Source organism: Oncorhynchus kisutch, linkage group LG21 (assembly GCF_002021735.2).
Source record: "Oncorhynchus kisutch isolate 150728-3 linkage group LG21, Okis_V2, whole genome shotgun sequence".
Taxonomy (NCBI): Eukaryota; Metazoa; Chordata; class Actinopteri; order Salmoniformes; family Salmonidae; genus Oncorhynchus; species Oncorhynchus kisutch.
Genome location: NC_034194.2, coordinates 11,664,907 through 11,680,206, shown reverse-complemented (window position 1 = coordinate 11,680,206; position 15,300 = coordinate 11,664,907). Strand labels below are relative to the sequence as shown.

General features: G+C 42.4%; 1 protein-coding gene and 1 long non-coding RNA gene across 4 annotated transcripts in view; one reads left to right on the top strand and one right to left on the bottom strand.

The window, feature by feature from the left end:
* The window catches only part of LOC109866396 (serine/threonine-protein kinase D3-like), a 55,296-nt gene extending 43,153 nt beyond the window's left edge, over positions 1-12,143 (bottom strand). For 2 of the 3 annotated variants that reach the window (XM_031800346.1, XM_020455053.2), the window contains exons 1-2: positions 11,858-12,143; positions 10,596-11,424 (exon numbers count right to left, since the gene is read on the bottom strand). In XM_031800346.1, coding sequence (XP_031656206.1) covers positions 10,596-10,617 — 22 coding nt within the window. In that variant the 5' untranslated portion in view covers positions 10,618-11,424; positions 11,858-12,143. Of the gene's footprint in view, positions 1-9,592; positions 9,689-10,595; positions 11,425-11,857 lie in introns of those variants that run through there. The other variant, XM_020455054.2, reaches the window with a different exon arrangement.
* Positions 10,890-13,555, top strand: LOC109866397 (uncharacterized). Its single transcript, XR_002251686.2, has 3 exons — positions 10,890-11,006; positions 11,224-11,344; positions 12,742-13,555. It is a non-coding gene; the product is annotated as an uncharacterized LOC109866397 (long non-coding RNA).
* The last annotated feature ends 1,745 nt before the right edge of the window (positions 13,556-15,300 follow it).

Below are 15,300 nucleotides of genomic sequence, written 5' to 3'. Positions count from 1 at the left end.
AAGGAAAATCATTTCTGTAAATAGAAGTGCTGATATTAGTTGGAAGGGGTCTTTACTTCAACATGATTATGTTTTGATGCATTTATAATACCTTTTAAGACTTTTTCTGCAAGATGTTTTCTATGATCCATTTTTTGGGCCGTTTGACCAGAAATCAAGGCCATTGCTTATTCCTAATATTTAGGAGAAAAAAATGGTTGGAAAATGTATATATACCTTAATTAAAAAAAAAAATATAGACTCAGCTTTCATTTGACGCCAGATTTGACCTATGAATGTCACATGGGTCCTTTTAAATGGAAATGACATCAACCAGGAGAGTAGAGGAAGTCACACACTCAAACAGCTGCCTGCCAAAAAAATCAGCAAACACTGGGCTTCCAGAGGCTTACAATCAACCCCAGAGGGAGCGCATATACATCCCAGTGAGGCCAGATAAAGCTTTTAATTAAACTGCTTTTTGAGGCAATTTGGGACAGTTTTTCCAATTCATAAGTCAAAAACCCAATATCTCCCTCCCTTTGCAGACGAGAAACTCTTGGAAAAACATGCCTCAAATGGTAGGTTAAACTGCGCACAGTATAATCAAATCTTAATTACTTTGCTCTCGGAAGGGATGATCACTTGCATTATGGTATAGGAAACGAGTATGTCATATCAGTACATGTTTGTGTCCCAAATGGCACCCTATTCCCTACACAGTGCACCACTTTTGACCAGGGTGCCCATAGGCCTCTTGTCAAAAATAGTGCACTATGTAAGGAATAGGGTGCCATTCGGGACGTAGCCATTGACATTAAACACTTAGGGGAGAGTCACATTCAGAGAAGGTTATATTAAGGCTGATCACATGCACAGGGATAACTCTCCCTTAAGCAAGCTGACCAATGACGGATCATACATCTGGCTGTTCTATTGACCAGATGAGAGCCTTGGTCTCTGAGGCTGGTAAACTGCAGCCATATGCATTAGACTACTGTATCTCTCTCTCTATCTTCCTATCTGTCTTGCTCTCGCACGCTCTCTGTCGCTCCCTCTTGCGCTCTCTCTCTCTCTCTCTCTCAGAGAGAGATAAGGACAACAAAAGGCCTGGCTCGTCCTGTATAAAGCAATTGATTTAAAATAATATTATTTTCAGACCGGGAGGGGTTGATTCCACAATAGTGCCGTTGTCAGACTATGAGTCTAAAATAGTGAGGGCATTCTATAGTGGGAGATACTGTACATTAAGGCACACACACAGTGCATACAGTGTACTGCCATTAAGTGTAGGTCAAATCACAGTCAAGCTTCCGGGCATGGCGTAGCCTATTGGACTTAAGCAAGCAAACTTAAGCAAAACAGATCATATGAAAAGTGATGCACTGTTATCAATTAAAAGCATCAGCAAGACACACACCACATCACTGTTCTGTTCCTCTTCGGCCAGGTCAATGTTTGTCTCTCCAGCCCTCACAATGAGCTTGACATTGACGCCAGTCAAATCCTATGTTCTCCTTCCTCATGTGGGAAGCTATCAGTAAGCCAAACTGATATTTCCTCATATGAGGTGGTGAGGCCAGCAGGGTCGTTGCAATTAAACCTAAAGGACAAAACAGACCGCACCAACAAACTGTTATAAGCAGAGGGAGGCTGTCCTATCGGCGTCTGACCACAGAATATTGCGGACATGATTTTTTGATCATATCCTGATGATTCTACATGTTGACTCGAACCATTCGTCAACACCCAGCAGGTGATCTACTGTGCAAGGTTCGTTACGGTGTGTCTTTTCCTTTAGGGCCCTGTTTCAGAGGGCTGAACAGAATCCACATACTGTAGATTTCCTATTGGACAATCAGTGGGCATCTCCACGTCCTAGTTCCATACTGGACAGACCCCGCTGTATCAGTATGATTCACAATAAGAAGCACAGAGATGTTGACAGCCAGCAAACGCCTTAGGGAATGTTCAACTGAATACATAGTGTTGGCTACTGAGACAACTAAGATAACACAATTCTATTTCAGAGTGTTTGAGTCGACTACTCAGAAACACGCTTTTGCATAACTCCAAAGGTCCTTGGCTATTTTTACACTGTATTGTACTGAAGACTATTCCTGTTTCTTTTCGCAGTGAGGGACAAATGGCTTTCAACGTAGACAAAACGGCACTGTCTGACAGGGACTTTCTGAAAAGAGACAAGATACAGTTGAAGTCGGAAGTTTACATACACTTAGGTTGGAGTCATTAAAACTCGTTTTTCAACCGCTCCACCAATGTCTTGTTAACAAACTATAGTTTTGGCAAGTCGGTTAGGACATCTACTTTGTGCGTGACACAAGTAATCTTTCCAACAATTGTTTACAGACAGATTATTTCACTGTATCACAATTCTAGTGGGTCAGACGTTTACAGACACTAAGTTGACTGTGCCTTTAAACAGCTTGGAAAATTGTAATGGCTTTAGAAGCTTCTGATAGGCTAATTGACATCATTTGAGTTAATTGAAGGTGTACCTGTAGATGTATTTCAAGGCCTACCTTCAAACTCAGTGCCTCTTTGTTTGACATCATAGGAAAATCAAAAGAAATCAGCCAAGACCTCAGAAAAAAAATTGTAGAATCTGGTTCATTCTTGGGAGCAATTTCCTAACTCCTGAAGGTACCACTTTCATCTGTACAAACAATAGTACGAAAGTATAAACACTATGTGATCACGCAGCCATCATACCGCTCAGGAAGGAGACCCATTCTGTATCCTAGAGATGAACACACTTTGGTGTGAAAAGTGCAAATCAATCCCAGAACAACAGCAAAGGACATTGTGAAGATGCTGGAGGAAACAGGTACAAAAGTATCTATATCCACAGTAAAACGAGTCCTATATCGACATAACCTGTTTACAGACAGGCTGCTCAGCAAGGAAAAAGCCACTGCTCCAAGACCACCATAAAAAGCCACACTACAGTTTTTCTAACTGGGGCGGCAGGGTAGCCTAGTGGTTAGAGCGTTGGACTAGTAACCGGAAGGTTGTAAGTTCAAACCCCTGAGCTGACAAGGTACAAATCTGTCGTTCTGCCCCTGACCAGGCAGTTAACCCACTGTTCCTAGGCCATCATTGAAAATAAGAATTTGTTCTTAACTGACTTGCCTGGTTAAATAAAGGTAAAATAAATTTAAAAAACATGGGGACTAAGATCTGACTTTTTGGAGAAATATCCTCTGGTCTGGTGGAACAAAAATAGAACTGTTTAGCCATAATGACCATCGTTATGTTTGGAGGGAAAAGGGGAGGCTTGCTAGCCGAAGAACACCATCTCAACCCGTGAAGCACGGGGGTGGCAGCATCATGTTGTGGGGGTCCTTTGCTGCAGGAGGGACTGCTGCACTTCACAAAATAGATGGCATTATGAGGGAGGAAAATTATGTGGATATATTGAAGCAACATCTCAAGACATTAGTCAGAAAGTTAAAGCTTGGTCGCAAATGGGTCCTCCATATGGACAATGACCCCAAGCATACTTCCAAAGTTGTGGCAAAATGGCTTAAGGACAACAAAGTCAAGGAATCATTGGCCATCACAAAGCCCTGACCGCCATCCCATAGAAAATGTGTGGGCAGAACTGAAAAAGCGTTTGCGAGCAATGAGGCCTACAAACCTGACTCAGTTACACTAGCTCTGTCAGTAGGAATTGGCCAGAATTCACCCAACTCATTGTGGGAAGCTTATGGAAGGCAACCCAAAACGTTTGACCCAAGTTAAACAATGTAAAGGCAATGCTACCAAATACTAACTGAGTGTATGTAAACTTCTGAACCACTGGGAATGTGATGAAAGAAATAAAAGCTGAAATAAATCATACTCTCTACTATTATTTGGACATTTCAAATTCTTAAAATAAAGTGGTGATAATCACTGACCTAAGACAGGGAATTTTTACTCTGATTAAATGTCAGGAATTGTGAAAAACTGAGTTTAAATGTATTTGGCTAAGGTGTATGTAAACTTCCGACTTCAACTATATATCCTACAGCAGTACTTCAGGGTCTGTGTTAGTTAAAGACTCACTGGCAATATTTAACCACATGGCACCCTATACCCCTACTGTCTCTGGTCAAAAGTAGTGCACTGAAAAGATAATAGGGTGCCATTTAGGACACAGCATTGCCTGTCACTAAACCCATGAATCAAATATTGCGCGTGCCCAATTCACACGGTCCACACCATGTGACAGCCAATGGTGGAAGGCAAAGAGGCCCCCACAATACAGACACACATACATGGATGTCACTTTTCTCCTTTCTAGAAATACTATTTGGGCACAGTCGAAGGAGCTCAGTAAAAAGGAAGTGGTCTTTGCAGACAGGACGTCAAAATATAATGTTCACATGGAGCAACTCTTTTAGTTTATTGTGGAAGACAGAATATTTCCGAAAGACAAATTCACGGATAATAACAAAAAGGAAGAACATACACAATGTAGACTTCATGAGAGTAGAAGATGGCTTTAGTCTCATGGGTTTACATTTAATTGAATTAGTTCCATTAAGTGTGGATACCACCAGTATTTTATCTGGAAATTCCTCAGTAACACTGTATTTGGATACTCCGTCTGTACTTGCTCAACAGACTATCTACAGACTACCAGTAACATTACAACTAACTATCTACTAACCCTAACCTTAACGCTTACCCTAACCCTAAGCGTAGCCTTTACCCTAACCCTTATCCTAACTCTAACCGTAACCTTAACAAGCAGTTGCTTATCAACAGATAGTTTGTTGATAGTATGGCCATCTGAAGAGCAGATCTGGACTATCCAAATAAAGTGTGTCCAAAAAACGCTTTACGTACCTCATTCCTTTTATGTGGCCCTTTTACGTACCTTCGATGACGCGTATACAGAACTTCAAAATGTCATAACTCCAGTACCTTCACAATTCATGTAGTGTGTCCCCCAAATGTCACCCTAGTCTCTATGTAGTGCACTACTTTTGGGCAGGGTCTATAGGGGAATAAAGGGGAATAGGGTGCCATTTGGGACACTACCTCAGACGTCCAAACCAGAGATCCCACTGCCGGCCTTACACGGTCTAACATATCACACACGGCTCACATTACATAGTCTGAATAGGGATTTCAGACGAGTTCCAAGCCCCTCAGCAGTTTCCTCCATAAAACAGGTCACCCCCTTCCCTGTATACAGATGTAGGATCTTAATTTGATCACCCTGTTGCAGGAGAACTTTCCTGCAATGCAGCAAATTTAAAATGTGTTATGTATCTGAGGTTTAGAAAGACGTCTAAAGTTTGTAGGACTTGATTGTCCCCTTGTGAAAAATGTATCAACCCCTACAAAAACTATCCAGGAAGTATAATCCACATAATAATTCATTTGGCCATCATTGAAAATAAGAATTTGTTCTTAACTGACTTGCCTAGTTAAATAAAGGTCAATTTTTTTTTGTGGAAATGATAAAATAATAGTGCCTTCGTCAGTATTAGGCCTGGTTTATTAATAAAAAGGGCAATCATAAAAGTTTATAGAAATCATTAGGAACCATGCAATGGTACTAAACAAAATGCTCAAAGAAAGGTAATTCCATTGTAATTCTTATTCTCCAACATACAAGGAGCAGCAGCATCATCGATGAATTAAAGCGTCAAGAGATTCCGGATTGCTCCCCGTGAACTGGCTCTAATAATACAAGCTCAGTCGCAACCAGAGTCATCACAATCAGCTGCCATTTGCACTTATCTAATCTTGATAATACGCCCTAAGAGACACATGTTATTCTCTATGGGCCATCCCTGAATTGAATATGGTCTGCAGGGTGAAATGTCCCTCTCTTTCCCGCTCTCTCTTTCTCTCTCTCTCCCTCCCGCCCTCTCTCTCGCTCGCTCTCTCTCGCACTTTCTCTCTATCCCACTCTCTCTCCCTTTCTCTCGCTTTCATCTTTGCTCTTCAATCCACCTATTCCCTATAACAATGCACTACTTTCTTACCAGAGCCTATTGAAAAGGTGGTATTCATACGAGAGAGAAGGACCTCGGTCATGTTTATACAATGACACCACACCATCAGATGCAGTTACAGGACTAATGAGAAATTGGGAGAGAGAGAACTTCATCAAGGAAGTACAAACCAGGATCTGATGTAGTATCTTGATTTGAGCCAGTTTGCTACAGCAGGGAAATAATCCTGCAGAAACAGGAAATGTGGATTAGAATGTGGATTAGAATGTAGGGGTTGATACATTTTTCGTTTGGGCAAATCAAGTCTGTCATTTTACAGTTAGAAGCCTTTTTTACACCTTAATTACACTGCAGGTTGCGCAGGACAATTCTCGGCAACAAAAGGGTGATCAAATTAAGATCCTGCATCTGTAGTTAAATCGTTGTTCTCTCTGCTGTTCCAGTCTTGTCCTGTGCACTGGCTGAAACAAATGATTAGCCTGTGGTACTTTGAGCAGGAATCACATACTCAGCTCCACATGCAGGAGTGGGGGAGGGGGGTGGGTGGTCAGTCATTCATTCACCAACAGCATAGTTCCATGGCTCCAGTCACCTTGACATGTCATTCATGTCACACAATGCATGTGGTCGAATAACGGCCATAATAACAAAGCCGGAATTATGGAAGTTACTTAGTATATAACATATTAACAACTCATGTCATAGGGTTTAAAAAAATAATACAGATTTGTCCAAAGACTTGCTGGACTTCCCCTATACAATAATCAGGTGTAGGAAGAGCTCCCTGAGCATTTGATAACTAAGAACACAAAAAGACACCATTGGTGACCATTATTATTGCATTCATTGGCAAGGAGCCATATCTCCAAGACCAATTTAACTGGCTCACGCTAAACAAGACCTGCGCCTCAACCTGAGGGCTGATACTCTATAAGCCCTTGTGCTTAATGGGGGCTGCACAAAAAGACCCTAGAATAATATCGCCATTAGCCATTGGTTTTCAGTACTGACGAAAATGATGGTGAAGGATGACGACCTCTGAACCACAGCAATAGAATGATGCGATGGAGTGAATCATTACAGTTCTAGTACATTCTAATTCTTTAGTTCCAACACTGGGTTAAGAGTTTGCAAGACAGACCGATCTTTTTATTAGAGCAAAGTGCATTTGTTTGGACATTAAGGAATAGGTCAGCAATCTGCAATTCAGTTCCTTTTGCTCAATTGCACTTCGTGGTAAGCAGATCTAAAATGCTGTTATACATTAATGAAAAATATAATAAGTGGTAAACGCTGTAAGCAGATTATTTTCCCCTCGTTCTGAGTAAGTCCCTCTATTTCATGCTCTTCATATACTGTCGCATTCGAATGGCTGATAGAGAAATTGAATGGCCAGAATCTGATTTACTTCTCCCCCACTCTTGCAACAATCATCAACTGACTTAGCAGTTGTAGCCTCAAGGAAATTCCAAAACACACAACTCTCTGGCAACGTGGGTACAAATCTTGTCTTGGACCTTCTCACCTGTCGGCCCCCCTCCCTCTAAATAAATAAACTAAATTTTTAACACACTACCATCTCTCTGTCTGCGGCCTGCAGCGTACATCAACCTGGAGCTGTGTTGTGTGACAGGACAGGGAGGCCGGGGGTGACTACGGAGCCGAGCAGGGCAGGCAGAGGCGGCCCTGAACAGTATGGCGGCCTGCAGGGGAGGGGAACTTCCCCACTGGCTTCCTGGACCCCCCGGGGACAGTCCCTGTTCCCCTCCACCCCTCCTACAGGATCACAAATATTACATGGCCTGACCTACAGTAAATATAGTCCCGGAGTTTCAATACTCCCACACTGGGGTTGCGTCACAAATGGCACCCTATTCACTACTTTTGACCAGGGCCCATCGGGCTCGTATTCTCTGAAAGTGAAGTGGTGAGAGAGTTTATAAGCATCTCTTTCTGGTATGAACCACCATCATTAATGTGATGAAGTTGTATTGTTGACCCAGATAATATGGATAGTGGATATACACTCCCCTATGTATTTGGTCCCATATACCTAGCACGCAATGACTAAATGAAGTTTGTGACTTCATTTGCAGTTTGTTCGGATTGTGTTGTGCCGTATAGAAATGAATGGTAAAGAATGTACTGTGTGATTTTGGAGTCCATTTTATTGTAAATAAGTATAGAATAAGTTTCTGAACACTTCTACATTAATGTGGATGCTACTACCATGATTATGGATAACATGAATTGTGAATAATGATGTAATGATGAGTGAGGAAGTTAGAGGCATAAATATCATATGCTGAGAGGTTAGCAAGACTTTTTTTGGTACTTTTTACCCCTTTTTCGTGATATCCAATTGGTAGTTACAGTCTTGTCCCATCGCATGGCTATCCCGTACGGATTCGGGATAGCCATGCGTCCCCCGAAACACGACCCTGCCAAGCCGCACTGCTCGCTTAACCCAGAAGCCAGTCGCACCAATGTGTCGGAGGAAATAACGTACAACTGGTGACCGAAGTCAGCATGCATGCGCACAACCCGCCACAAGGAGTCGCTAGAGCACGATGAGACAAGGACATCCCGGCCGGCACAAAACCCTCCCCTAACCCGGACGATGCTGGGCCAATTGTGCACCGCCTCATGGGTCTCCCTGTATCGCGGCCGGCTGCAACGCAGCCTAGGATTGAACCCGGGTCTTTAGTGATGCCTCTAGACCGCTGCGCCACTCGGGAGGCCTTAAGGTTAGCATGTTTTGAAGAGAGGATCTTTGTGCATCTGTAACTTTCTCACTCATCATTATTCACGATTCATGCATGATTATCCGTAACCATGGTAGCATCCAAATGAATGTAGAAGTGTTCAGAAACATTCTATTCTTATTTCATGCCTTCTATACTAGATGTAAGGGTATTGTTTAGTGCAAGATTGAAGGCCAAGCAACCTCATTGTCCACTCTTTCACCATATCCATGCAGTTATATGATATACACTGTATGTTTAGATTGATGAAGAGAAAAGATGTGATGTTGCACTACTATGAACCATGTTATGTTACAATGCTTTCCTTTGGTTTCCCTTGTGAAATCTAACACGGCCATTAGAAAAACAGAAAAGAAGTGAGAGTGAGTTTTACCTAAATGCATTTCAGTTGTGTCATTGCTGTCGCGTCAGTCAACCATCATCATAACAAAAGGTTGTGTTTCTGCCCTTATTCAAGAACCATACCAGAAAAAAACAGTGTTTTACATTACTCTGTGTAATTGTTACACAAAGACAAACTGCGAATGGTAACCAGTGAATATGTTGTTGAGTAAATGTAGTGTACTCTGGTGATAAAGCCCTCTACAGCGAGCTCCAAAAGTATTGGGACAATGAAAATGTCTGTTGTTTTGGATCTGTACTCCAGTATTTTGGATTTGAAATGATACAATGACTGTGATGTTAAGCTTTATTTTAAGGGTAATTTCATCCATATCGGGTGAACCGTTTAGAAATTACAGCACTTTTTGTACATAGTCCCCCCCATTTTACGGTAGCAAAAGTATTGGGACAAATTCACTTATTTAAATGTAGCTTACAGGAAAAAGTGAATATGTTGTTGAGTAATGTAGTGTACTCTGGTGTGCATACCGTGTCTTCCGTTTTTCATTGCCTACCACAGTATTTCAATGTATTGCAAAGGCAGGAGGGAGAAACTGCCTCTCAGCTAAACAACCACTGGAGCATCTATTGTGTGCAAAACACAAGTGTCACATTCATAGCAGAAACTTAAACACAAGATAACACATGTGAAAACCACAACTATATACTGTTGCTCTCTTTTCATCAAATGCATCTTTTTTTCCCACACTGGTGCTCGTTTTATACTATAAACTGGGTAGTTCGAGCCCTGAATGCCGATTGGCTGACAGCTGTGTTATATCAGACCGTATACCATGGGTAGGCCAAAACATTTATTTTTACTGTTCTAATTACGTTGGTAACCAGTTTATGATAGCAATAAGGCACCTCGGGGGGGGTTGTGGTATATGGCCAATATACCACTGCTAAGGGCTGTGTCCAGGCACTCCGTGCTGCGTTGTGTCTAAGAAAAGCCATTAGCCGTGGCTATATAACACACCTCCTCGGGCCTTACTGCTTAAATATAATGCCACACGTCATGGTATAATACAACACATGTTTACGGTCTATAAAACAGTAATTACTACAAAAACAGTGCAAATGTGAGCCGTGAAACCCTTGGAAACCGACAAGATCTTTCAAACATTCCGTTTCAAATATGTAATCAGTAACACTATAGCCTATACCATGGCTCTCCAACCCTGTTCCTGGAGAGCTACCCTTCTGTAGGTTTTCAATGCAACCCCAGTTGTAGCTAACCTGATTCACTTGATCAACCAGCTAATTATTAGAATCATGTGCGCTAGATTAGGGGTTGGAGCGAAAACCTACAGGACGGTAGCTCTCCAGGAACAGGGTTGGAAGAGCCCTAGTCTAGAGTGTAGACTACAAAGCAATGAAGTATGACATGAAATGAAATGAAGTGCATGTCTTCATGCATACCCACATACATCATGAGGAGGACTATGCTATTGTACACTACTGCCCAGAAATGATTAGAGACTGTATTTACCTTTTGATCCACTATTGAACATACAAGCTCCTTCACCGCAGCTAGCCCGGACAGATCGCTGGCATCCAAGTTCACTGTTTCCCTGGTGAGTCCGATCTGGAGGAGAAAAGACACCCCGTGGAAAGAGCACTGGGAGTTGGTGGGGCTCGGGGCGCTGAGACTCCCATTTGACAGCCGACCGTAGAGCGTTGCCGGCGGGCTTGGAGACGGCGAGGGAGTCGGTGGGGCCACTGGGTGGGGGGCCACAGAGAGGGGGTAAAGTCTAGGTAAGGGCGGAAGGGACGAACTGCTGCAGGCAGACATTGGCTGGTTTATGTCTTCTTGACGGATTCTTGACGGGGTAAAGACGCAAAGTTGAACAACGTGTATTATTTAGAAGAGCAGCTCGCAAGTTCTTTTCAGCGCCATCGGGTATGTTGAAGCATCTTGGTCATCTTGTTGATAATATCCAGTCGGTTGAATAAGTAATAGATCATAGTGAACACCACCCCTATAGAAATAAACAAGTAGGCCTACTCTGAAGTGTAACTTGCGCCCTGTACACGTTTCCTCTTCGACAGCTCACATGAGATCCATAACAGTAAGTCATGTTTTAACGAAAGCCTGTTGATTCGTCCCACATTCTCAGCTCTGCACACCATTCTGAGCACAGGTGTATCTGGAGGGAAAAAATCGAGCTGCCAAAACTCCAAAAGCCCCCAACCATTGGAGAATGTTCAGTCGCAGGGCAGAAACAGCCAGTTCTTATGGTGAGTAGAAGAAACAGGCACAGAGCAGCTCTCATCAGTTGCTCCTTGTAGCGGAACGTTTGTCATTCCCCAGAAATTACCTGGCAACAAAAAAAGCAAACGATGAAAGTAGGTAGGCTAAGGGAGAGACACTCCGGTCGGATCAATGCGCCAGATTATCATTGCTCATTGATTAGCCGAGTTTACTGTCAATGAATAGTCTGCGAAACAGCTTGTTCTGTACACAATAATTTAATAAAACGCCTTTAAAGGGTAATAATAATATTGTCATTACAACAATAGAATAACAGTATTATTAGAGGTATTACTATGATCACTTGTTGTGCCTTTGCATAAGGAATTTCAACTAGCCTAACAAACATCTGGAACCAAGAGACACATCTGGATATGTGCTCTCATTAGGATGGGAGACGTAAAACATGTTCATGCAATTGCTTGTAACTGTTATGCTATGCTTGATATTGTTCACTATAGCTTAACTTCCCCCATAAAGCCTATAGGCGTGTACATTACCTTTTCGAAAACGGCGGTTTTTGCTCTCTGGAGATTAAACATTTGTTTTATTTCCAATCTTCCAAGAAGTTCGAACGCTTGAACTGTGAATTCGCGAAGGCAGAGTGTGCCTACAAACTTTATATTTTGGCATTGAGTGCGAAGCCAGAGTATTTTGCCAACTATCCGTTACCTTCCTCTCAAAACTTTTTCCCGTAGCCAGATCGCAACCAGTTCATGCGTATCCTATTATCGCACCATAGTAACTCCCGTCCCCACTCATTCGGTAACAACAGAACACAGGACTTTCTGGGACTAGAAGTTCTAGTTTTTGTTCCACCCACCAGCTTTGATGGTGCAGCTAGACAAGAATAACTACATTACCCGACAAGCTTTGGGTGTGTGACGCCTTTGAAGTATAAGCTATTTTCTCAGCTATTTATCCCGTTATTTGTCTCAAAACTCTATGATGGCTGTAGTATCTGCGACCTCTAACGGTGCAAATTAAAACTTCTTGCTACATTGTTGTCCTGTTACCATAACAGCGTGCCTTTTACTGCTACAGTAGCAAGGTGGCAAGGTCTCACTCAGCTCGGTGTGTGGAACACTGTCTCAGAATACAATGTCAATAATATAGTAAGTATGTTATTGTTATTTAGTCTACATGTATCCTTTGCATGTAGAGACAGTACTTTTCATTCATTGCATTTCATTTCAAGGCAGCAAAAATATTGACCTAGGTCATATATGCAACCCAAATTACACCCTATTCAATTTGTAGTGCACTACTTCTTACCAGGGCCAATGGTGCTCTCACCAAAAGTAGTGCACTATATAGGGAATAGGGTGCCAATTGGAATGCACTCCATATCTGCCATCTAAAACAACATCACTTCTTCTTCCAGAAGCTTCTGAAGACCATCAACCTGGTGAGGGCGGTGGTGGAGGTTGTTGAAGGAGGGGATTGATCATTCAAATCATTCAAGCTGGCACCACATCAGAACAGCAGGGATGGGTGGAGGCTATATGTGAAGCACAGCTGAGCTCCAGGGACCATGCTACTAATGCATGTGTTGTGCAATAGACCTATTGGATTTGACATAGATTGTTTTACACCTTTATACTCAAGTGGGCCTACTGGACTGTGGCAATGTGTGATTTTTGTGTGTGAAAGTTTTGCCAAAAGGAGGCATGGCATTAATATGATATTTTAGGCTTGTGTTTGCTTAAGTCATGCCCTCAGTCTTCGAATATCATCAGTGCTGCTGAAACAACTTGAATTGGGTTTTTCACTAGTCTACTTTTCACATTACATCCACCTGTTATCATTATTTGCTTTCAGTTGAATTCCATTCTTCAAAGAGCAATAATACCTTACTAGATATTGGTAGGAATCTACTTTGGCAGGATTCGTGCATTTCATGCTACAAGAAAGGAACCCAGTAGCCTATGTAATCCTTTGTTCTTTGACTCCGCAGTAGAACCATTTCCTGTGCTACGTGCATAATACATATTGTTTCCGACCCCAACCCCCTTTTATCTCCATCTGTATACATTTGCACAGCGGTGCCACTGGACCTGGCCAGAATGTATTGTAAATATTGACAGTTAGTTGCCATGGTACTGTATAATTCTCTTTCACAGGAATCCTGATACTAAAGCATTGGCCTAATGGTCCATAGATGTGTGTGTGTGTGTGTGTGTGAGTGTGAGTGTGAGTGTGAGTGTGAGTGTGAGTGTGTGTGTGTGTGTGTGTGTGTGTGTGTGTGTTCGTGTGAGTGTGTGTGTGCGTGCGTGCGTGTGTGTGCGTTCGTGTGAGTGTGTGTGTGTGTGTGTGTGTGCGTGCGTGCGTGCGTGCGTGTGCGTGCGTGTGTGTGTGTGTGTGTGTGTGCGTGCGTGCGGAAATACCTCAGGAAACACAGTAGTTGGAGGTTAAAGATTAAACAAAGGAAAGAGAAGACCGAGCAGACTGAGATGGAACTGAATCTGAGTGTGTGTCGAAATACAAAATACAGGTCAGCGCCAAACCTCAGGTTCAGTTGGAAAAGGAAGGAAGATCCTCTCTCCATGGATGTTCCTCTTAGTCAAGTTCTCCTCTACCTTGGTGCCAGACTCAGACCACCCTCTGAGAGGCATTGACCAGATCCCAATTGGCATCCTATTCCCTACTTTTGAACAAAGACCTATGGGCCCCGGTAAAAAAAACGGTGCACTATATAGGGAATAGGGTGCCATTTGGGACGTAACCTTGATTACGCAGGTTACACACACTCCTGCAAACATGCTCACAGAGAGGGAGAGGAAGAGGGAGAGGGAGAGGGAGAAAGAGTGTTTTAGAGCTAAGATCCATCGTCAGCAGAAAAATAAGTTGACTGTCAAGACAAATGTGTTATTTTTAACAGCAAGTCTTGAAATGCAACAGTTTTCTAGGGGCTCTGGTCAAAAGTAATGCACTATACCGGGAATAGGGTGCCATTTAGAATGCATCCAGTGTCTCTGCCAGCTTATGTCAAGCCGTGCTTGAGCCAGTGCTCACGACAGAGCAGAACACGATCGCACCAGTCACACAGGATTTATGAACACAGGACATCTAGAGACACACTGCAGGTGTGAACCGTTCAGCACTGAAAGAAACCGGCTTTACAAACACATTGATGGAGATTGTATGTTGTGGAGGCACGTCAAGTCAAGGACCAAAATGTAAAAAAACTTTGTGACATCGCCAGTTTATTATTCTGCACACACATATAGAGTGCAAAATGTAAATGTTTTGTTTATTCTAGAAATTCTTTATTTCTTGAGTTGGTGTATTGGGGGAGTTAGAATTGAATTCCCTGTAAGGGTTCTCAAACTGCTGAAGTCAAGTGATCAGTGCAGCTAGTCAATACAGTAGCAAAAAAGAACCTCTCTCCTGGTGTCAGAAGATGGCAGTCTTTCCTTAAAGAAACAATTACTTCTCATAACGTTCAACAAGTTGTGGATTGTATTGCCAGGCAAATGTATAGGCTACATTGTTTATAGGTATTATAGCAGACGCCTGTCCTTTATCCAGTCTCCGACATGGATAAACGACCTAAGAAAAAATGTCATTGTGAATTGATTGAATCAATTAAACATGACACCCACAACACATAAAACAATTGTTTTGTTGTTGTTCATTTACACTCTTGTCATCATAACATTCTTCTCAGAACCCATGGAACCCTAAACGTCCCCTTAAAACCCGTACAAGTCCCATATCACTGGCACCACATCCCTCTTCCCATGGGAAACTTTGGGGAGATTTAATTGTCATACCAGGCAACACCCAACTTATGAATAGACTCACGCTTTGAGACTTAGACAGGATGTGGGGTCTAATTAGATACCACCAGATCCAAACGTTGTGTGTGAATTTGAAGTGTGAAGAAATTGAAGAAAACATTTAGCACATTGTATGGCCTAGAAGTCTATATTTGATTATT